Source organism: Tauraco erythrolophus, chromosome 2 (assembly GCF_009769465.1).
Source record: "Tauraco erythrolophus isolate bTauEry1 chromosome 2, bTauEry1.pri, whole genome shotgun sequence".
In the NCBI taxonomy this organism is placed as follows: domain Eukaryota; kingdom Metazoa; phylum Chordata; class Aves; order Musophagiformes; family Musophagidae; genus Tauraco; species Tauraco erythrolophus.
This window is the reverse complement of record NC_141466.1, coordinates 51,365,746-51,388,490: the sequence shown is the minus strand read 5'-3', so window position 1 is coordinate 51,388,490 and position 22,745 is coordinate 51,365,746. Positions and strand designations below refer to the sequence as shown.

The 22,745-nt window shown below is 39.3% G+C and overlaps 1 protein-coding gene across 1 annotated transcript in view; it reads right to left on the bottom strand.

The window, feature by feature from the left end:
* SNTG2 (syntrophin gamma 2) overlaps positions 1-22,745 on the bottom strand; it is a 304,188-nt gene that overhangs the window by 150,639 nt on the left and 130,804 nt on the right. The window contains exons 4-5 of the mRNA XM_086608352.1: positions 875-931; positions 721-778 (exon numbers count right to left, since the gene is read on the bottom strand). Of these exons, the coding sequence (XP_086464478.1) occupies positions 721-778; positions 875-931 (115 nt within the window). The remainder of the gene's footprint in view (positions 1-720; positions 779-874; positions 932-22,745) is intronic.

Below are 22,745 nucleotides of genomic sequence, written 5' to 3'. Positions count from 1 at the left end.
GCCCATCCAAGAAGAAAATACGACTGGTTTTGATCAGCTAAGACTTTTAAGTCCACCCGTGGGCAAAGGTGGTTCTTTTCCTTGTGAAGGGCCCCTTTGTTTTCCAAAACAGTTCTCAAATTTGCCAAGGTCAGGTCAAGGTCTGACATGGTCCACCAAAGGCTCCTTTCGCTAGATAAATGTCAGTTTAGCTACATTAGACTATACTGGTTTAGATCTTGTGTTATCATCACTATAATAAACATTAAAAGTCACTCTCTGTTTGCAACTAGGCACAGTCACCAAAGAGCAGGTAATCACTGTGTGGGGGAAAAAATATGTCTGGTTTGTATTTTTTATCCTCCGGGTTACAAAGGTTAAGTGCACAAATAGACTTCCTATGTCATAGTTTTGTTTTCACAAGTAACTCCAAATATTTTGTTTACAACATAACTGTCTTACTGCAGTAAAGCATGCGTTTTCTGAAACTATTACTTATCAGAAAAATTTCAAGTACATGTGCTAAAAAGACTAAAATGACTTGAAAAGATCATAGATTTTAAATTCAACACAAAGGCAAATGAATCATTTGGACATTTATAGACAGACTTAAAGATAGCGTGATGCCGAAAGAATGAGCCATAAATAGGTTTTAATTCTCAGTTTAAAGAACATTTAATTAAAAAAAAAAAAAACATATATATAGTACAGTATTATAGATGTAAATAACAAATATGTTACCTGCTTGGTCTTTAAATATTTTTGATATGACGACAGGCACTTTGTGCTCAGCACCACCCTGTAAAAGATGTATATTAATTGTGAGATCTCAATTAAGATTGAAGTGAACTAGTCATGCTGAAAATTAGAAGAAGAAACCAGAGGTTAGCCTTACCTTTATGCTTAAGCCCAAGCCACCAACTGGTTGTCTACGAAGTGTAACAGTTCTGTGCTTTAAAAAATTGTAGAAAAAAAAACATTTAGGTGAAAACACAATATCTGAACAAGCACAGAAGTTGTTTCTAAACTGCTTTTTACTTAAAAAAAAAAAATTCTTAAAGTTACCCTAGAATCTGAGTGATCAAGTTCAGAACTGAAGTATCATTCAACACTGATTTATAGGGACTTATTTAATTGCTTACCACAGACAGCAGAACTTGTGTGTGAATTGTGCATGAAGACTTTTAGTATGTTTTTCTATTGCCGAAGTGATAATTCTTCCTAAACAGAAATTTTTACATGCTTTTGCTTTGTTTTGACAAATGTTTTCATAAGAAAACTGTATGAAGAGCTGAGATGTGCATTTTCACAGCTGATTTACATTCTTTATCCACTATTATGTATGCACATGATATTTATTCTCATTTTTCAATCATGAATACCAATGTTTTCTAACCCATATCTTCAGACCTATACCAATTTTTTGCAGTATATGTCAAAAGTCTTTTAGTGATAGTCTACTTCAAATAGTTACTTTCTTGCATTCGATGTTGAAGTGTATGAAGGAGATGAACATTTATCAATACTTTTCTACAGCAATCTATCATGTTTAATGGTATACTGAATTTGACATTTGATTAATGTGTAAATCTTAGTGCCTGACAACATAATAATAGCACTTCATCTATTTATAATAATTATAGAGTTGAGGGGAATTTTTTTGCAACATACTGAACAGTACTGCCTAGAATGTCATCTTCCCACAACCTAAAACAGTAATTCCTGAATATAAATTATTTTTTCCATATATCAGAAATTATACATGAGATTAATCCTCCATGTATACTTCCTGATTGAGTCGTTTATGATTTCACTAATTCAGAAAAATGTAACTTTTATTTCAATAGTCAAGCCCATAATCATATATTAATAACTTAATTTAGCTTTTTTCCTAACACCTACCTTATCAGACATATGTCTGTATTGACTCAGGAGAAGGGGGAATAGAATAAATCATAAATTTCAGTCTCATTGTAGGAGTGTAAAACTAAAGCACATATTAAAAAAAAATAAGAATACTTTCATATATTTTCAAAATTTCTCTCTTCTGTTTCCATGAACATTATACTACACCAGTCTGTGCTAAAAATTGAAAACTACTATGTTATGAAATATGGTACCTGATTTATACCAAAAGGTTTATATGATTCAATTTCAGATTATACAATTCATCTTTATTGAAATTTCTGCTAATTCAAACTGTTTCAGAGATTCTTTTCTTCATTTTGAACTGCACCAAAACTTTTGATCAAAATTATATGCACTGGGAAATTTTAGATCCAACCTGAATTAGAGTATGTGTCTACCTTTAAATTCAGTGTTTCGTTCCCAAGATTAATTTTTAATGACATAAATCCTTCCTGCTTATTTAATTAATGTTTCTCTCCACCTAAACTTACACCCTGGAAACAAATTATCCCAAATATCCCATCACATAGGGATGATGGAATAAATATCGTGACAGTTTAGATTGCTTTAGCATATTTGAACAACAAATAAACATACTCTGCATGGATTTTTGAAAGACAAGCAAGTTATTATTTATTCAACTATAAATAATATGTGGTTTTATATGGTTGATAGGTACATTTCAAATGATAATACTGATGATTTAATTGATTTTGTATCCCTACAAAGCAATCTATTTGTATAACATACTGTCATAATCTTGATCTTTATATTTTCATCATTCATAGCATTGCTTATTACAGTTTCAAACATTCCCATTAAAGCACACTTTGAAAGAAGGTATTAAACATGCACTTAAACGTTTCTTACATAAGTTTTTTTAAGTAAAGCTACATTTAAAAAATGCAGAAAATTCTTACTTTTAGAGATATTCAAACTGCAAATTTAAATGCCAAAAGCTGAGCATAAGCAAATGTCATAATCAAGATAACTTACATGAACTTATTTCAATCCTATGATCTTTAGCTATTACTATGACTAGCGATCATACAAGATCAAATGCCACATTTCACTTTCTATAGATAGATTTTTGTTATTGATTTTGAATTTTCAATAATTGAACAGTGTACAATTCCAGATTAGAAAAAAAAACAATACTGAGTCAATATAGAAAACACATAAATAGCATCATCGATCTTCATTATATCGCAATGCCTAGAAGGTCAGATTATTGTAAATCTGGTAATGAACCATCCATTCCATTGTGCCACAAGAGTAAAACCAGTTCATAAGAATGTGAAGAGGAATACATTTAAAGAGGAATAGTGTTATGGGAAATACCTTTTCAAATTACATGAATACTTGCTATGAAATTTCAAATCTCGATGACAGGGTACTAGTGTTGTAATAACTCTTTTAAGGCAGTGATATGAAACCCCACAAAAACTTGATTCAAAACATAAAGAACAAAACTATCCAAGATAATATGATGTATTTTAAGGACATGTAAATTGGCTAGCTAAAAGATTCCAAATCAAAATGTAATTGAGATATTTACCGGATATGCTTCTTGTGAGATAGAGACAGTACTTGGATTATTTAAAAAAAAAAAAAATCAATTATCTAGAAAAATAATCTACATTAATTGCGATAATGTTTATAAGGGACAACACTTGTGATAAGGTAATGATAAACACAACAGGTTCTAAGCATACAGTAATTCAAAGTCAAGGTAATTTAAGATCATCCTTGTAACAAGGAAAACAGCTCAAACAAATAGAGAAAAGCACTCTATCTGGCGAAAGGCCTTGTGAAAAAAAACCAAGCATATGAGTCATGCTGAATACAAGAAAAAACTACATTCCTGCACAATGCCACAGCCAAAATCACTACTGTAATCCCTACATCATCAGGAGCCTATTAAGAAGGAGGAGAGAGACTATAAATTATTTCTGTATCTGGCAGTGATCCACACGCTTTAAATAATACTGCTAGTTCTATACACTCATTTTGAAAATGATTCAAATAAATTGGAGAGGTAGCAGGCAAGAGCCACAGGAACACCAAATGGCTTCAGAAATTTGTGTAGTAGTGAAACAGATGCCAGAAGTTAAATATAGTTAGCTGCTTTTAAGCACTTCTCAGGGATGATCAAGCATAGGTTTAAAGCATCTTCCTTGGCAGAAGACCACCAAATCTTATAGACAGAGACAGTGAAAATTTCAATGACTTGAAGTGGAAAAGAGACACATTCAGACTACAGATACAAGATAAGATTTTAAGCTTTTGTAGTTTAACACATCATAACTGGATTTTTTAAAAAAAAACTTCTTTTAATAGTAATAGGGCCTTGAGACCTTACAGTGTACAGGTATTTCTTTTTTATCTTCATTTAAAGCATAATCTGTCATGTCATTTCATGAACATAAGCTTAATTTAGTTCTAAATATAATATTACTAAAATACCTATGGCTTTTTTTAATGCTAGTAAGCAGTACAATATTTAGTTACATTCACATAAATGAAATTAGTTTCACAAATGGCCAAAAATATCCTCATTCTACAGAGCAAGAATGGAGGCACACAAAGATTTAGGAACAATTAATTCTGTTTTAGAGACTTGAAATGCCTAAATGCTTTTCCTAAGTATTTGCATGAAATTTCTCTGTTCAAAGTATCTTGATGACCAGCTTCAGCCTTAGTTTTGAATATTCAGCATTTTAACACATCATAATTTGACATTAGAAGATGCAAGTAATTCCCAATCACCAGCATCAATTTGGTGTTAGCTTATGTACACGACACATCTAGGATCACATTGCATCTCTACTTCAGAGCAAGGATCATTTACCACTAGATATTGAGACCACCCTTTACCTCCTTTAAGCCCTCAACTCAACTTCCAACATAAAATACAACACAAAGCCAAGATTCAAGAGACAGTAGCCTGTATATTTCAAAATTTGTCTGAACATACTCTAATTGATGATGCTTCTATAGCTAGCACTATAGATACAATCTGAATAGTGTCACACTAACAAATCATTTTATAAACTACATAGTAAATACACTAATACTGGTACAAGCATATTCTTATAATAGTGAGTCGAAAGTTTAGCCAAGCTCAGGTTTCATGAAAACTTATCAAACTAATAACCCTATCTGCCAAAGCAAAATTTACTGGTTGTGCACTTGAGTGACTACTGGTAACAATTCCTGAATGTGGACTACTTTACTGGCAATGCTATCTGTCTGCCTCTGCTTTTTCCTTGAAGCTGTCAGCTGTGCAGAGTGGGAAGGATAAGACTAATTGTCAATATATTATCAAGAATCTTTTATACTAGAAACTCATCTTCTATACAAATGTGGATTAAATACCCAACTGCTATGTTTCAGTATGGTTAAGAAAACCTCTGTGAATTGTGTGCACATATTGCATGTTTCAAATGCAGTCAAAAATAGAAAGCTCATTTTCATTTACAAAGGTGGCAGAATAGTTTCTATCAGATATTTGATTCCAAGCATGTACATTGAAATTAACCTGAAATATTTTCATTAAATGGTCAATAGGGAACAGAAATCTGTAATAATGCTGATGCTCAGCCACAGGTGTAAAGCAAGGAGGCAAAGGCAATGACAGAAGCAGATGCTTGGCTGTCCAGGGAATGCGTTAGTTGAGAAAAGCTCAACAGAAGTAGAAAGCTGCAGACCTCCTGAACATGCAAATAACCTTCAAAGGACTGTCTTTCCATCTTTCTCATAGAAGAAATGAAGGCAGAACTCATGGAAGATGAGAGCGATCCAGTTTACTGTGTTAGTATCAAAGATCTAAGTATGTTCCCCAGAGGAAGAGGGAATGTATATCTGGCTCATTGAGAAGATTTTCGGAAACACCATCCAAGCAGAACCCACAAGTCACATCTTCTGGCAGGATGCAGCAGGTTGATGATATGGGAAGTAATTCCATTAGTAGTTCTCATAAGGGACGATGTCAACGTACTTTCTTGATGTGTGAACGCCCTTCTTAAAGTAGAGATCCTAGACAGCTGTAATGGTGGTAGGTGACTCAAATAAAACTAATAAGGCAACTACCTCTACAAGTAAGAGAAAAGATTCAAGACTAAATACAAGCCAGAGTCTGTACTAGTGACCACTCAACTAGGATGATAACAATGACTGAGGTATGCAAAAAGGCAACGGGAATGAGAAATGTAATGGTGGTAACAGACTTCACTTAACCTCCAGTAGACCAGACAGATATACATAAGGATATAATGCAGTCAATAAAACGCAGGTCTCTATCAGTCGTTGCTTCATGTAGCTCAGAAGATTAGATTCAGTACTTGCCGTAGTCTTGAGTATAGTATGCAGGATTTAGATAGAATTTTTACAGCTGAAAAGATACTCTGTAATAGCAGCTGCTATGTACATTACATTCAGTGTTTATGCAACTGTGATCCCAAGAAGGGAAATATGCAAAAGAGAGGAATCTTGTCGAAAGGAAAACTGAAGAAGGCAGTGAAGAAAATTAAATCTTTATAGGCATTAGGAAGAGTACTTAAGGGTACCATACTGGAAGCACAGAGCCAATGAATGCTACTTATTAGAAGGGCTTAATTAAGAGAAAAAGGAAAATTGCAAGCCTAGTGAGGAGGTTAAGAGAGGTTAGTACATGTAAAGACTAATGGACCTCATATCCAATTGAAGACAAGAAAAAGGAACACAAGCAAGTATAATTGAAAAATAGAATTAGGCAGTACCAGTAAAGAGACTTCCAACAACTGCCAAAAAGTATCAAAATTAATTTTAAATCTTTAAATCTATCAGGAGCAGGAGGTCTGCCAAAGAAACTGCAGGGCCGATTTATGATCAAGATATAAAAGGCATACTTAGAGAAAGTAAAGCTACTGAAGGGAAGAAAAATGAACACTCTTCATTAGTGTGAAAGAAACTAGAGACGTTCCTCCAACACGCTTTGTAGCACAAAGGATGTATGGATCTGTCTGAATTTGAAACCACTTTAGAAGCAAATTGACTAAATAACAGTAGCAAATCATCAGGGTCAGAGAGCATTCACCCTAGTCTTAAAGGAACTCAGGGATGAATTAAAGTAGGAACACTGGCGTAATACTTCTCAACAAAGCCTTGATACAGAAAGACTACAACATTGAACATAAAATCTCTTTTTTTTTTTTTTATAAAAAGGTTCCAGTTAAGGCTTAGGAAGCTTAAGGTCTACACTAAACAAATTAGAACAAACTATAGAACAAAATCTCCAGACAGTGTGAGAAACTGTAACAAAAAACAGAATTGGCAGACTTTGATGAATTTGATCTACCTTTGAAGAATTCGCATATTTTTTAAAGCTGAGTTATGGAAACATAGGAACCATGAGGGAATAGTCTTCCACAGATACACTGCTAATTAAAATTAGCTAGAAAATAGATAGAAAAGAAGAGGATGCATTAAATGCATAATTCTCACAATGGAGGAAGGTCACCAGTGACGTTCCACTGTTGCCTATTTCGCAACCCGCATTATTTAAAATACGAAGAATTTGAAAAAAAATAATAAATACAAGCAGTAAGATTAACTTAGTTGCTTACTGAGACAGGAAGAATAAGTGAACTGAAAATAGATGCAGAACATCATACAAAATAGTAACTGGGTAACAAAACAGCACAAAAAAATACAATAACAGATCAAAGCTAATGAGAGATTATTTTTCCTATGCATACTATTTATATAAGGAATTAGGACTGATTCTGAATCAGTCATTTCTATTAAGGAGTAAGACCTTGGGGTTAATGCAGATGGTTCCATGACATCATCAGGGCAGTGTTCAGCAGTGGTCAAACAGACAAATAAAATTTTTGAAAGTCTTAGCAAAAGAACAGAGACAAAGAATATAACTATATCACTGTAGAAATCCAACATTCACTCCACCTTGAAGATGGCATGCCATTTTGGTCCCTTCCTAGCTGAAACTGCTAGAAACGTTCAGAAAAGGTCAATAAGGATGATGGAAGCACAAACTCACTCCTGTACAAGGAATAACAGAGTAGGCTATAACTCTTCATCCAGGAAAAGAGACAGACTGAAATCAGGAGGCTCTTACAATATAGTAAGTTGCATAGAGGACAGTGAATGGGAATTAGTTTTTGTAGCTTTTTCCAGTACAAAAACTAGGAGGCATCAAATGATACTATCAGGAACTAGGTTCAGAACAAAGAAAAAGAGGTGATTCTTTGCGCAATATATAACACATTCTAGAGTCTAATGAGAAAAAAAAATCTGGACGTTGAAAGTCTACAAGTGTTCAAGGGGATATTGGACAACTACAGCAAAAATCAATGTGTAAGAGCTAATACAAAACTGCATTTTTCTCAGAAAAGCACTGAATAACTTGGGGCAGGGAGAGTGTTAAGAGACACATTAGATACTCTTGCTCTGTTCAGCTTTTCTAGGGAAACATTAACAACTACTGTTGGAAAAAGGATACTGGGCTCAGTAGATCTTGGGTTTGACTCAGTTCTGAACTTCTTATGCAACGATAAAATTTCATGACTATAAGATTTGGAGAGAAACGCACGCTAGCTTTGCAAGCAAGTGTGAAAGGAAATTCTACTCCAAAACTTGCCAGAACTGAATTGCAATATTTGTGACATTAATTTTAATAATTTTAATTGTGACATTAATGACATTAATTTTAATTCAGGCAGCTGAAAACCTACTGTTTATGTCTCAGTCAAACACACAAATAACTTATTTCACTTTCTAGTTCCCTGCAGTCTAGATATAATTTTTCTTTTCAGAATAATTTATTTATGGTTTAAGGCTAAAGTGAAGCAGACATCTGTATCAGTTTAAAAAACAACCTAAAAATATAGTTACAGTTGACTCTATAATGGCTGTGCAATTTTATTTCATTATAGGCAAGGAAAACTCTTTAGAAAGTGTTACTAATTGTCAATTGAGCAGAAAAGCTGAAATTAATACTTTTTTTTGCTTTTTTAACTAGCATTTTGTTCTGCTAATGATATCCTTTAATAGTATCTACAGTTTATTAAAACTCTTCACTCTGAAGGCTTCCAAAGTACTTGATGTGTATACTCTAACAATCACTCATTCCAGTTGTGCTACAAAGGAGAAGCAATTATGTACCTCCCGTCGCACAACACTCAGTAGGCTTGTTTTGTTTTGTTTTCTGTTTCTAGGACATTAGAGGAAGAATAAGTGCCCTGCATGAAACATCAAGATACATTCAAATAGACTGAATGTAATTACTGAAACTGTAAATGGCCAGGATACCAACATGAAATATTCCTTTCTGAGACCTTTTATTGTTTCAAGTAGTCAAGGACTTTATTATCTGTTTCTCAAAGCGGTACCAGCTCTGTAATATCTACCATTATGTTTAAGAATTGAAGTATCAATTTGGCCATGACACTTCCTATCATCTAAGTTCTGAGAAAAAAAATGCATTCATCAGTGTCAAACGTGCCAGCAATGGAGAGAGAAGGCAGATTTATCCATTAAGTATGTGACAGGTGGTTTGATCTGCTTGTATGTCAAGCAGTTCTTTGAGTGAGTAGGGTGGCTGTTGCATTTGGACTTAGTCTACGGCGGAAGAATATGCATTTTGGAAACATATTTTCTCTTTGAGCAACAAATTTTTAAACCTAATTGGACATGCCTGAGTAAAACTTTTGTCTTGTTCTGATGCATAAAAACACTGGAGCGTATAGGTGTTGACCAAACAAGTTTGCCTATGTTCAAAGACAACCAAACTGCATTTAAGAAAGTAGCCTACTCTTTATGAGAGACTAAGAGGTACAGCCACTGAGCTGCTAGCTGGGTACAAAATCAAAAGCAATTTTTAGGGATGAAATTCGCATAGCCGCAACAGTGGCTTTTGGGTTAGAAGCAATATTTAGGCGTGATCAATCTGTCTTCTCAGTCACTATCACCCTCATGGAATAACGTTTACTCTGCAGGAGGGTCAGAGCGTGACCAGCGGGTTTGTCTCTCATCAAAGCATATAAATTGGAGACAGGGGCTTTATTTCAGAACAGTATCATGTTCTGTGCACTGGGGCAAACAATTGCACTGCAGAACAAGCCATTAAAGACTTGTATAAGCAGAAAAGATTTTGCCCCAACTTAAGATGCTGATAGACACGGTTCACATATGAAAGCAGTGCAAGTAGTATATTCTTAAATTCAGCATGTATCTTTTGCTTACATGTAATTCCCAAAGGTGTTAGAAATCCAGGGAAAGTCAATTCCAGAAGAGCTCTGGACTGAATCAGCACATATAACTATATAGATAGGGGGAAGAGGGCCTTAAAAAGTCTCAGTCATTGATGTTGAAATAAATAGCAGCAAGGCAGAAACTTTCAAGAACCCCAAAAATGATGTCAGACAAGAATATATTGAAGAACAGATATATAAATCTTACAACATATAAGACACAGACACTATACGAAAGAATACTATGCCAACAACTGTATAGAGAAGAGACTGCTTGGTAACAGGACGTGTAATGCTACTTATAACAGCTATTAAGAATGATATAGTTGAAAAAAAAAATCCTATAGCTTTAATAGTTTCTAAATGAATGATACTTCTCCAAATGTGATTTGGAGAACTATATGGTCAAATATCTGTCTTCTAGATATGAGATAGGCCTTGACATATAAAACTCTCCAGATCCTTTTAAAACACAATGACTCAATAGAAAACTTTATCTTTGGAAATGTCTTTTATGTCTTGGTATTCATTCATATGAAGTGACATGATTGGAGCTTAAAGGGCAACACGAGAAGGCAATTATAGTCCTTGGTTTTGGTACTGGTTTTTCGCGAGATTTTATATCCATCTGTCAATGCCTACCCCTCATATCATTACTACTAGGTTGTCAACACCTGGGACTGGCACTTTTGGTAAAGGATCTATCTATCTATCTTAATGAACAATGTACTGAAAAGATTTCAGAAGGAGATTCTATACTCATTGATATAAATGGATATATTTGGAAAAAGATTCTATATGTAACATATTGCCCTTTTCTGTGCCAGTTACATTAAAATATTAATGAATGCATATATTATTTCCAAACATTAAACTGAAGCACACAGTAGAAAATGCTGGAACTCTTGAAATAGCCCATTTTCTTCAGATTTTGTTCAAACTGTTATAATAAACAAGTCCATTCACAACGGCTAAAATAGGCTAGAAGACAAAGATCACCAACACTCTGACTTGTTTTTATTCTTTTCTCTTCTACTTAATCAGTAAGCGTAAGACCACTGTGCTGACTCTAGCAGTGCCCTCCTGGGTTGCCCTGTCCCCCTGCTGCGGGGCAGGGAGGTCGCGTGGGGAACCACTGTGCTGGCTTCTCTCCCGGGTGGGCATCTCCCCCACTGTGGGATCTGGATGCTGAGCAACTTATCAACATTAAATATAGCCATAACTAAACACGCCTTCGTACCTGAGCTCATCTAGTCCCCACGCTCAAACCACAACAAACTATTACCTTCACAGATAACAAACTATTCCTTAAGCGAGGTAAGTCACTAAACAGGAAGATCAGAAAACGTGAGAAAAGAAATCATTCATTGCTTCATTGTTTAGAGTAGCTCAGACTACATTTTTTTGTTACATAAATAAACTCGATTCCCACTCCTACAGTTGCATCTGCCATTTATTGGAAAGAATAGTCTCCAAAGGCCTCCTTACCTGAGGAAAGTAAGATGTAAAATTTACTACAGGTTCTACATGGCAGGTTGACAACAGAAAATAAAAGCCTGTCTTAGGCAAGGATGGAACTAACAGCAGAGTTTGCCACCCAGGCCCTTGTGAAACATGCAGGGGAATGGAAGAATCAAAACAAGAAAGTGCAATATGAAGAGTTAAAAGAGAAGCCTGCAAACTGTTCTGCATGGATGAAATGGAAGGAACAGTCTGATACCAGAAAGGGTAAGGCGATAGTGATAGGTACTTAACATACCAGTCATATCTTCCATTTCTTCATAAACTCTTGAAGCTACAGCAAGGAAGTTATGAAATAAAAAATGATTGAAAAAACAGATCCTGTGAGAATGTGAGGCCCAGTAAAACGTATCATAAAATGCAGACATCATTCTGGTTGTTACATATCTGAAAAGAACAAAGGAGAATGTCAAGGAGAACAAGGATACATGAAATCCTTCAGGAAGTTGTCTCCTCAAGATGGCGCGTTCCTACGATGAGGATTTTCTCAGCTCAAACTCTACACATCTCGAGCCTCAGAGCTTTCACAGCAAATTCACAGATTCACAGAATGGTTTGGGTTGGAAGAGATCTTAAAGATTGTCTAGTTCCAACCCTTCTGCCGTGGGCAGGGACACCTTCCACTAGATCAGGTTGCTCAAATTGTTCGATGTGTATTTAATGTCCTGCCACACACAGAGATTTCCACTTCTCACTGATTGGCAGCGAACTTCCACCTACCCAGTGGCTGCAGGTTGCAGTCCACCTATTGGCTGACTCTCTTCCTAGAAATATGGATTTTAAACTACAGTAGAGGCTGCTTTTGCAAAAGTTATTTCCAGACGAAATTCAGAAGAAATACCATACTGAGGAAAGAGACTGCACGTAGCACTCTGACGAGAGATGGTGCTGGATTATGATTAATCACTGAGCCTAACAAATATCGGCATCTACAGGATAAGGCTAGAACCACATAGCTTTATGCTGATACATAAAGATATCATATGACATATCATACTGCATGCCAGATGAACAGCCTTGCCATCACCTAGGATTGGGACACAGAGATTTCTTCTTCCAGTACATGACAGTCCAGGGTCAAAGAATACTCAGCTAGAAGTCAGAAAGCACTGAGTTTTCATCACTTCTTACTCACTACTGTTACTACTTATGTATGTCCAACAGTCTTTATTAGAAATCATGTGTATACACAAACCTTAAGAAAACACTGGAGCATGAGGAAAATGTAAATGTCTGTCGTGGGTTATGTTGAACCGCCCCACACACAGCCGGTCACTCCCCCTCCCCCACCCCCAGGAATGAGGGAGAGAATTAAAGGATAAACGTGAAACCCGTGGGTTGAGATAAGAGTGATTTAATACAGATGATTTAATACAATGTAGGTGCTCACCACCCCTCGTATGCGAAGCCCGTCTCGTCCCGAAAACTGCAAATCCCGGACGAACGCGAGGCCCCGAAATAGAGAGGGGCAGAGAGGGAGAGAAAGAGAGAGAGAGAAAGAAAAAAAAAACAGCAGAGCAGCAGCGCAGCAAGCGCAAAAGAGCAAAAGTGCAAAAAGAGCAAAAGCGCAAAAGCCCTTCTTCCCGGCTGACCCTCGCTTTTATACTGGGCATGACGCTGCATGATATGGAATACTAATTGGCCAGTTTGGCCCTCAGTCTTAAGTTCCACACAAATGACAAGGGGAATCGTGTCCCCCTTGTCCCAGCTATGCTCCCCCCTTATCCTGCCGTGTTTCTGTACTCCGCACACTGAAAAGTCCTTGGAGTTTCACTTCCAACCACAAACATCAGCTTGCTATCAACATTCTTCTCAGAGTGAGCCTCTGAGTGAAACCAAAACAGGGAGCTCTTCTGGCTGTTAAAAAAAAACTCTGTCCCAGCTAAAACTGGGACAGTATCCACCCCTTATTCCATACCATGCATGTCATGCTCAAACCTTACATATATACTATTCCCTTAGCCATGGGTCATCCCTCCAAAATGTGTCTTCATCTGTTACAGCAGTCTCTCAGGGCAGGAAAGACGACGTGGAATTCGCTCAGTCGGTAGAACGGATGACATGTAGTCTTTGTTGCGTGTGGCGCCTGGAGCTCGTAGTTGGTGTATCCGGCCGCTGTCTGCAGGTTGAAGATGTTGATCTTGGAGAAGTTGCTGGTTGTTTGGAATCAGTTCTGATTCTGACGAAGTTCATTCTTCATTAACCTGGATGATTCTTAATATAATGACATTAGTACAATGTGACAACCATAGTGATGATGGTATGCAGGGACAGGGTTATTCAGCAATTAATATCACACAATTCAATTCATTTTATCATCTATTTTCACCCAACATCAAATCCCCTTGAGGTACACATCGGACTTCCCCGTCCTTCTGCATCACCCACCAAGTACACCCAGGTCCCTGAGCAAAAGCAATCCCACGAATGGGTTTACCTTTACCCGAGGCAGGAATAACCCAAACTGTCTTCCCGAGTATATTCCTCATGTGCACTACAGGGACTTTGTCTCCTTCTACAGTACGTAGAAGTTCTGATTGCGCAGGACCAGCTCGATTGGCAGATCCTCTAGTGTTAACTAACCAGGTGGCTTTTGCTAAATGCGTATCCCAATGTTTGAAGGTTCCACCACCCATTGCTTTCAGTGTGGTTTTTAGCAATCCATTATATCGTTCAATCTTTCCAGAAGCTGGTGCATGATAAGGGATGTGATATACCCACTCGATGCCATGCTCTTTGGCCCAGGTGTCTATAAGATTGTTACGGAAATGAGTCCCGTTGTCCGACTCAATTCTTTCTGGGGTGCCATGCCGCCACAAGACTTGCTTTTCAAGGCCCAAGATCGTGTTCCGGGCGGTGGCATGGGGCACAGCATAGGTTTCCAGCCATCCAGTGGTCGCTTCCACCATTGTAAGCACATAACGCTTGCCACTGCGAGTTTGTGGAAGTGTGACATAGTCAATTTGCCAAGCCTCTCCATATTGATATTTCGACCAACGCCCTCCATACCAAAGAGGTTTCAACCGCTTGGCTTGCTTGATTGCAGCACACGTTTCACATTCATGGATCACCTCTGCAATGGTGTCCATAGTTAGGTCCACCCCTCGATCACGAGCCCATTTGTATGTGGCGTCCCTTCCTTGATGGCCTGAGGCATCATGGGCCCAACGAGCTAGAAATTTTTCACCTTTATGTTGCCAGTCCAGATCCACCTGAGCCACTTTAATCTTGGCGGCCTGATCCACCTGTTGATTGTTTTCATGTTCTTCTGTGGCCCGACTCTTGGGTACATGGGCATCTACATGTCGTACTTTCACAATCAGCTTCTCTACTCGAGCAGCAATGTCTTTCCACAACGGGGCAGCCCAGATGGGTTTACCTCTGCGTTGCCAACTGCTCTGCTTCCATTGCCGTAGCCATCCCCACAGGGCATTTGCTACCATCCAAGAGTCGGTATAGAGATAGAGCATTGGCCACTTTTCTCGTTCAGCGATGTCTAAAGCCAGTTGGATGGCTTTCACCTCTGCGAACTGGCTTGATTCACCTTCTCCTTCGGTAGCTTCTGCGACCTGTCGAGTAGGACTCCATACAGCAGCTTTCCATTTTCGATGTTTTCCTACAAGGCGACAGGACCCGTCGGTAAACAGAGCGTACTTCTTCTCATTGTCTGATAGTTCATTATAAGGTGGAGCCTCCTCAGCACGTGTCACCTCCTCCTCCTCTGGTGACATTCCAAAGTCTTTACCTTCAGCCCAGTTAGTGATTACTTCCAAAATTCCTGGGCGATTGAGGTTTCCTATCCGAGCTCTTTGTGTGATCAGCGCGATCCACTTGCTCCATGTGGCATCAGTTGCGTGGTGTGTAGACGGGACGCTCCCTTTGAACATCCAGCCGAGCACTGGCAATCGGGGTGCCAGGAGCAACTGTGCTTCTGTACCAATCACTTCAGAAGCAGCTCGGACTCCTTCATATGCTGCCAATATCTCTTTTTCCGTTGGAGTATAGTTGGTTTCGGATCCTTTGTATCCTCGACTCCAAAACCCAAGAGGTCGACCTCGCGTCTCCCCTGGCGCTTTTTGCCAGAGACTCCAGGTGGGACCATTCTCCCCGGCTGCGGTGTAGAGCACGTTTTTGACATCTTGTCCTGTCCGGACTGGTCCCAGGGCTACCGCATGGACTATTTCTTGTTTAATTTGTTCAAAGGCTTGTTTTTGCTCTGGGCCCCATTCAAAATTATTCCTCTTTCGGGTTATTTGGTAGAGGGGTTTTACAATCTGGCTGTAGTCAGGAATATGCATTCGCCAGAAACCCACAATGCCTAAGAAAGCTTGTGCTTCCTTTTTGTTGGTTGGTGGGGACATAGCTGTTATTTTATTAATCACGTCCATCGGAATCTGACGACGCCCATCTTGCCATTTTATTCCCAAAAACTGAATCTCCTGGGCAGGTCCCTTGACTTTACTCTGTTTTATGGCAAAGCCTGCTTTCAGAAGGATTTGGATTATCTTTTCACCTTTCTCAAAAACTTCTTCTGCTGTGTTGCCCCATACAATGATGTCATCAATGTATTGCAGATGTTCTGGGGCATCACCCTGTTCCAGTGTGGTCTGGATCAGTCCATGGCAAATAGTGGGGCTGTGTTTCCACCCCTGGGGCAGTCGATTCCAGGTATACTGGATGCCCCTCCAAGTGAAAGCAAACTGTGGCCTGCATTCCGGTGCCAAAGGAATTGAGAAAAACGCATTAGCGATATCAATTGTAGCGTACCACCTGGCTGCCTTTGACTCCAGTTCATACTGAAGTTCCAGCATATCTGGCACGGCAGCACTCAATGGTGGTGTAACTTCATTCAAGCCACGATAGTCTACCGTCAGCCTCCACTCGCCATTGGACTTACGCACAGGCCATATAGGGCTGTTAAAAGGGGAGCGGGTCTTTGTGATGACTCCTTGACTCTCCAGTTGACGAATCAACTTATGGATAGGAATTAGAGAGTCTCGGTTGGTACGATATTGCCGTCGGTGCACTGTTGTATTAGCAATTGGCACCTGCTGTTCTTCGACCCTCAGTAACCCCACAGCAGAAGGGTCCGTTGAGAGACCAGGCAAAGTAGACAGCTGCCTGCCTTCTTCTGTCTCTACTGCAGCTATGCCAAAAGCCCACCGATACCCTTTTGGGTCTTTGAAATACCCTCTCTTAAGATAATCTATGCCAAGGATGCACGGGGCTTCTGGGCCAGTTACAATAGGGTGTTTTTGCCACTGCTGTCCAGTTAGGCTCACTTCAGCCTCTAACACAGTCAGTTGTTGAGACCCCCCTGTCACTCCAGAAATAGAGATGGATTCTGCCCCTCTGAAGTTCGATGGTATCAAAGTGCATTGGGCACCAGTATCCACTAAAGCCTTATACTTTCTAGGGTATGATGTGCCAGGCCACCGAATCCACACAGTCCAGTACACTCGATTATCCCTCTCCTCCACCTGGCTGGAGGCAGGGCCCCTCTAATGCCTGTTATCATATTCATCAGAGGAATCAGCAGGATTGGAGTCAGGATGGCTAGGAGGATCAGCCCTCCCATTTTGACTAGTGGACTGCTCACTGTAGACTGGGGCAACAGCTGTCCTGGAGGAATTGGAGAAAGTTCTATTCCTGTTGGTTCTTCCTCCCAACTGGCGTACCCTGGCCTCTAAAGCGGAGGTGGGTTTTCCATCCCACCTTCTCATGTCTTCTCCATGATCACGGAGGTAGAACCATAGCTCACCCCGTGATCTGTACCGTCTCTCTTGTCTCTCTCGAGGAGGGTAACGCCTGGTTCTGACAGCTGAAATTCTAGAACGTTCGGGTGGTGGGAAATCTACTTTTTCTCTTAATTCTCGGACCTCTTCAGACAGCTTTTCCACAGCCGCAACACAGGTTCGTATAGAAGTGTCATCATCATATCGTCGGAGGTAGGTGACCAGATTACCTACGGATAGTGGTGCTTCATCGTCCCCGAAGTCCATTATTGCCAATGAGGTGGAATATGCGGCTGGCGCACTCCGTATAATCTTCTGCCACATTGGTCGTGTGCACCGGACGTCATCTGGATCTTCGAGTCTTGGTCCGCTTCTCGAGTCAAGATAAATCAACTCTCGCACAGCCAGTTCTCTCAGATACTGAATAGCTTTTTCTATGTTGGTCCACCTGCTTACATTACATGGCACCTCGTCCTTGTAGGGGTACCTTTCCTTTATGGCTGCCAGGAGTCGTCTCCAGAGGCTGCGGACTTGTGTCTGCCTTCCAATTGCTTTATCAATGCCTCCATCCATGGCAAGGGCTCCCAGCTGCCTAGCTTCACTACCATCTAACTCCAGACTATTGGCTCCCATGTCCCAGCATCTGAGCAACCAAGAGACAATGGGCTCACCTTTAAGGCGGCCATAATCTTTTCGAATATCTCGCAGCTCGCTCATTTTTAGAGATCTGGTGGTTATCCTCTCATCTATGATGTCACTCCTCCTCCATTGAGATTTCCTCTGGGGCGAAACAGAACGCTCCCGCTTCATTTCTCGTGATGGCCCTGGTCGCTCTTCATCATCATCATCATCCTCTCCTCTGCGTTCTGACTTTCGCAGACATTTCCTTGGTTTCTCTTCCTCCAATCGTTGTGATGGCCCCGGTTGTTCTTCTTTGTCTGGTTGCTTTGATGGTCCTGGTTGCTCTTCCTCATTTGGTTGTTGTGATGGCCCTGATTCCTCTTCTTCGTCGTCTAACTTTTGTATACATTTTCTTTTCCTTACGGGGGCAACTGATAACGTTGTAGTCTGAGTAGCTATAGTGCTTGTCATGGGAGTTGAGATGGCAAGCACAATAACCCGAGAAATAAATTGATATACACCCCTAAATGGCCGATTGATTTTGAATATATAGATAATTAAACATATATTCAGGAGACCTTGCAGGACAATCAAACCGGTTAAATTATTCCAATGATGTTCGGCATTATCAAAATCAACGTAAGCTTTTGTGAATGAAAAGTCACCGGTATAATTGGCGATGATATCCGCCAGGTGACGCTCAAAATTAATAAACGAGTTCCACATCACCATCCCCCTCTGCACCGCCGAATACAAAGACTGAGCCGGACCCAGCACCGATGATCTTATCAGAGTTACACCGTACAGTATAGCAAAACCCTTAATTACCGATAACATACTTTTCATGCCGGTCCAACACCCAGAGCCAGAAAACCGCATAAACATTCCGCCTAACATCATATAGGGTAGATAAGACAATAAATTATGAATGTCCGGTAACATGTACGCAAGCATAACAAACAGCATTCCGGCCAGCCACATCGTTATCTCAACCCCTTCGGGCCCCACGTTGGGCGCCAGTTAGGACTGTCGTGGGTTATGTTGAACCGCCCCACACACAGCCGGTCACTCCCCCTCCCCCACCCCCAGGAATGAGGGAGAGAATTAAAGGATAAACGTGAAACCCGTGGGTTGAGATAAGAGTGATTTAATACAGATGATTTAATACAATGTAGGTGCTCACCACCCCTCGTATGCGAAGCCCGTCTCGTCCCGAAAACTGCAAATCCCGGACGAACGCGAGGCCCCGAAATAGAGAGGGGCAGAGAGGGAGAGAAAGAGAGAGAGAGAAAGAAAAAAAAAACAGCAGAGCAGCAGCGCAGCAAGCGCAAAAGAGCAAAAGTGCAAAAAGAGCAAAAGCGCAAAAGCCCCTCTTCCCGGCTGACCCTCGCTTTTATACTGGGCATGACGCTGCATGATATGGAATACTAATTGGCCAGTTTGGCCCTCAGTCTTAAGTTCCACACAAATGACAAGGGGAATCGTGTCCCCCTTGTCCCAGCTATGCTCCCCCCTTATCCTGCCGTGTTTCTGTACTCCGCACACTGAAAAGTCCTTGGAGTTTCACTTCCAACCACAAACATCAGCTTGCTATCAACATTCTTCTCAGAGTGAGCCTCTGAGTGAAACCAAAACAGGGAGCTCTTCTGGCTGTTAAAAAAAAACTCTGTCCCAGCTAAAACTGGGACAATGTCACACGGTTAGCCACTTCAGTCAGACTGAATGTGCCACATCTGTGCACTTCCACAAGTCATACATATTGCCTTCTCAGGAATCAACCAGGTAAACAATCAAAGAATGCACTAAAAAGTAATGTAACAGCTTTTCTGTAAAACTACATTGGGAGTGAGGTGTCAATCAAAGAGCTATATTACAGGTAGGATCTGCTATATTGTTGGCTATAACATTTCTGGTTTTCAGGAAAAGCTTTTTGCTCAAAGGGTGCCTGTAGAAACTTTAGCCCCAACTCTCTATCATTTTTAAGAGACTGTTTCATATTCTTAGAAATAGTTGTGTTGGCTAAAAAGACAGTGTAACTCAGCAAGTGGAACAAATTATGGAGACAATGGAAATGTAAGTCAAACCTCAAGTAAGAGAGGGAAAGACATGAATTAGTCCTCTATGGCATTGTGTGGTGCCTTGTTCTCCACTTGCACAAAGAGGAGGCAAGATGTAATAAGGAACAGGTAGATAGAAAGCAAAAGATTATTTTGAATGGGAAAGAGAGGTTTTGAACTTTATTTCTTACACTGCACAGGATCTCACCTTTTCCCAAAAGGACAGGAAGAAAGCAGCTATAAAAATCGACTGAGGCACGCCAGTCGCTGTCAAGTTTTGTATAGAGACAAAGCAGATCTTTTCATAGGCTAGCGAAGATCTGGGACAGTTGCAGAGAATTCTTACTAAATATACTATAATAAGATATTTTTGTCATTTTATCTTATTATAACTCTTCCTATTACTGTAGATCAAAGTTTTGTTTTTTTGGGGAGTTTTTTTTGGGGGGATGGGGTTTTTTTGTTGCATTTATTTCAAGAGTAAATGAAGTCACTCATTTTATTTTCAAAGCCTGCTAACCTAAAGGAGGATTATTTGGAAACCAGAACCAGATTGTTCTCATAGATGCACAAAGTAAAAGGATGAGAGGCAAAAGTCACAACCTGCAGCAAAAGAAATTCCAATTGAGTATAACAACAGAAAATCATTTCACAGTGAAAGTGGTTAAGCATTAGAAGAGGCTGCCCAGAAATCTGGTAACACCTCCATCCTTGGAGGTATTCTAAACATGAATGGACAAAGCCCTCAGCAACTTGCCCAGACTTGGAAGCTATCCCCGCTTTGAGCAGCGGGTTGAATCTGACGACCCCAAGAGGTCCCTTTCAATCTAAATTATTACATAATCCATTCTAGTAAAGATGACTGTGACAAACCCCATGATATTTTATTCTCCAGGGTGTGGTGATCATATTAAACGTATCTGGAAAACATATTCAGCCTTGGTATGATATCACAAGAATGCTTAGGAACTCCTCCAGTGAGTTGTAAGATGCTTAATTTGGGACAGGAACTAACTTTGCCAACCGGCATGAGAGGACCCAAGACTCAGACTGTTTTCAGACGGATGGTACAGATTAAGTCTATGCAGATCACCTAGAAATACGGATTTCCAGAGTTACTAATAAGATATATAGGACCCTGTGTGTCAAGATATGATTACGCTTCTCTCTTTTCCTGTGTTCGTGCCAGAACACAGCTATTCTTTATTTGAGTAATTTCATTTGCATTCCCTTTGCACAACATTTCACATGTTGGCTGGTGTGAAGACAAAGATGAAGAGAAGAGGTTGCACAAATCAATATCCCACATACATTCCATCGCAGTCAGATATTTTGCCCCCAACTGCTAAAGATTTTAAACTGCTACACAAGCTCTCACAATATATGCAGCAGCAATTTACCAATCCTGACAGTCTGTCATGGCTCCAGGTGTAACCGATTAAATAAAATTTTAATAAAAACCACATCTATTTGAACATATGCCTGGTTTACCAAAGTTGTGCTGCCTTTCTTTTATTCTATTGATATGGGCGTTACCTTCAGCTGGACTCTTTCCACATCACAAGGAAAGATTATTTTTCAGGGATATCTATAGTGTCCTTTGCATTCTTCTGTTCTTTTATTAGCCTTTTTACTGAAGCTACTTACTATTTTTATCTTTAACAACAAAGGGTTTTTTTTTTGTCATGCTGATGAATACTCATATTTATTATTTATTTTGAGATACAAACTTTTAATTCTTCTCAAAGTGACAGCAACACAAGCTTATGATCTTTCATAATAAAGATTCTAAGGAATTACTTGATATCTTCTAAATATCTAGGTCAGCTTTCCAGACTATGGAAAACAAATAAAAAATAGTTAAATAATGTATTTTCTCCATATAAGTGATCTTACTTTCAAAAGAAAGAATCTTTCTTAATCACCCACTGGATGTTTCCAAAAAGACAGCAAATGCTAATTATCTTTTTTTTAAAAAATTTTGGACTAAAATACAATACCAGCAATGGTAGAACAGGCACTGGACAAACAGTAATACTAGCAGGTATCTAGATAGAAATTTCATTGGGATAAAAAAAAAAAACAACTCAAAACTTTTATTAGACTTCAATGCAGATCTGTTCCCTAGAGATTTGGTAAAATAACAGTCTTCTCTGTCCTTATTAGCATCTAAGTTATAAAGAAAAAAGTCATAGCCGTCTCATCAGGGATTTAAACAGTACTTTCAGGCCCTGTTCCTATTTTTTGAATCAACAAAACAACTAATCTTGCTATTTTTCTTTCCTATTCACATACCTTGCTTCATTCTGATAAAGTCCAGCTAAGACATGGCTTCTGAAGCTGGACAATTGGGTACCCAGGATGCAAAGGTTTTTGTTGTTCTAATTCTATTAGACTCACATAAGCCTCTGAGGAGTCCTCTTCCAATCAAGATGCCAGGAGCCTGCATTAGAAACCTGTGTGCCCGACCACTGACCAAGTCAGAGACAATTCAGCTCTGTGAGAAGGACTGATTGTGACAAAAAGCCAGATGCATTTCTTTTCTTTTTCTTACTTTGCAAGTGGAATTAGCAGGGGGAAAAAAAGGTACATAAATATAACACAAAGTAAAAGAAAAAAATTGCTTAAGAAAGAAGAGAGGCATAAAACTGTGGGCTGACAACAGAAGAAGG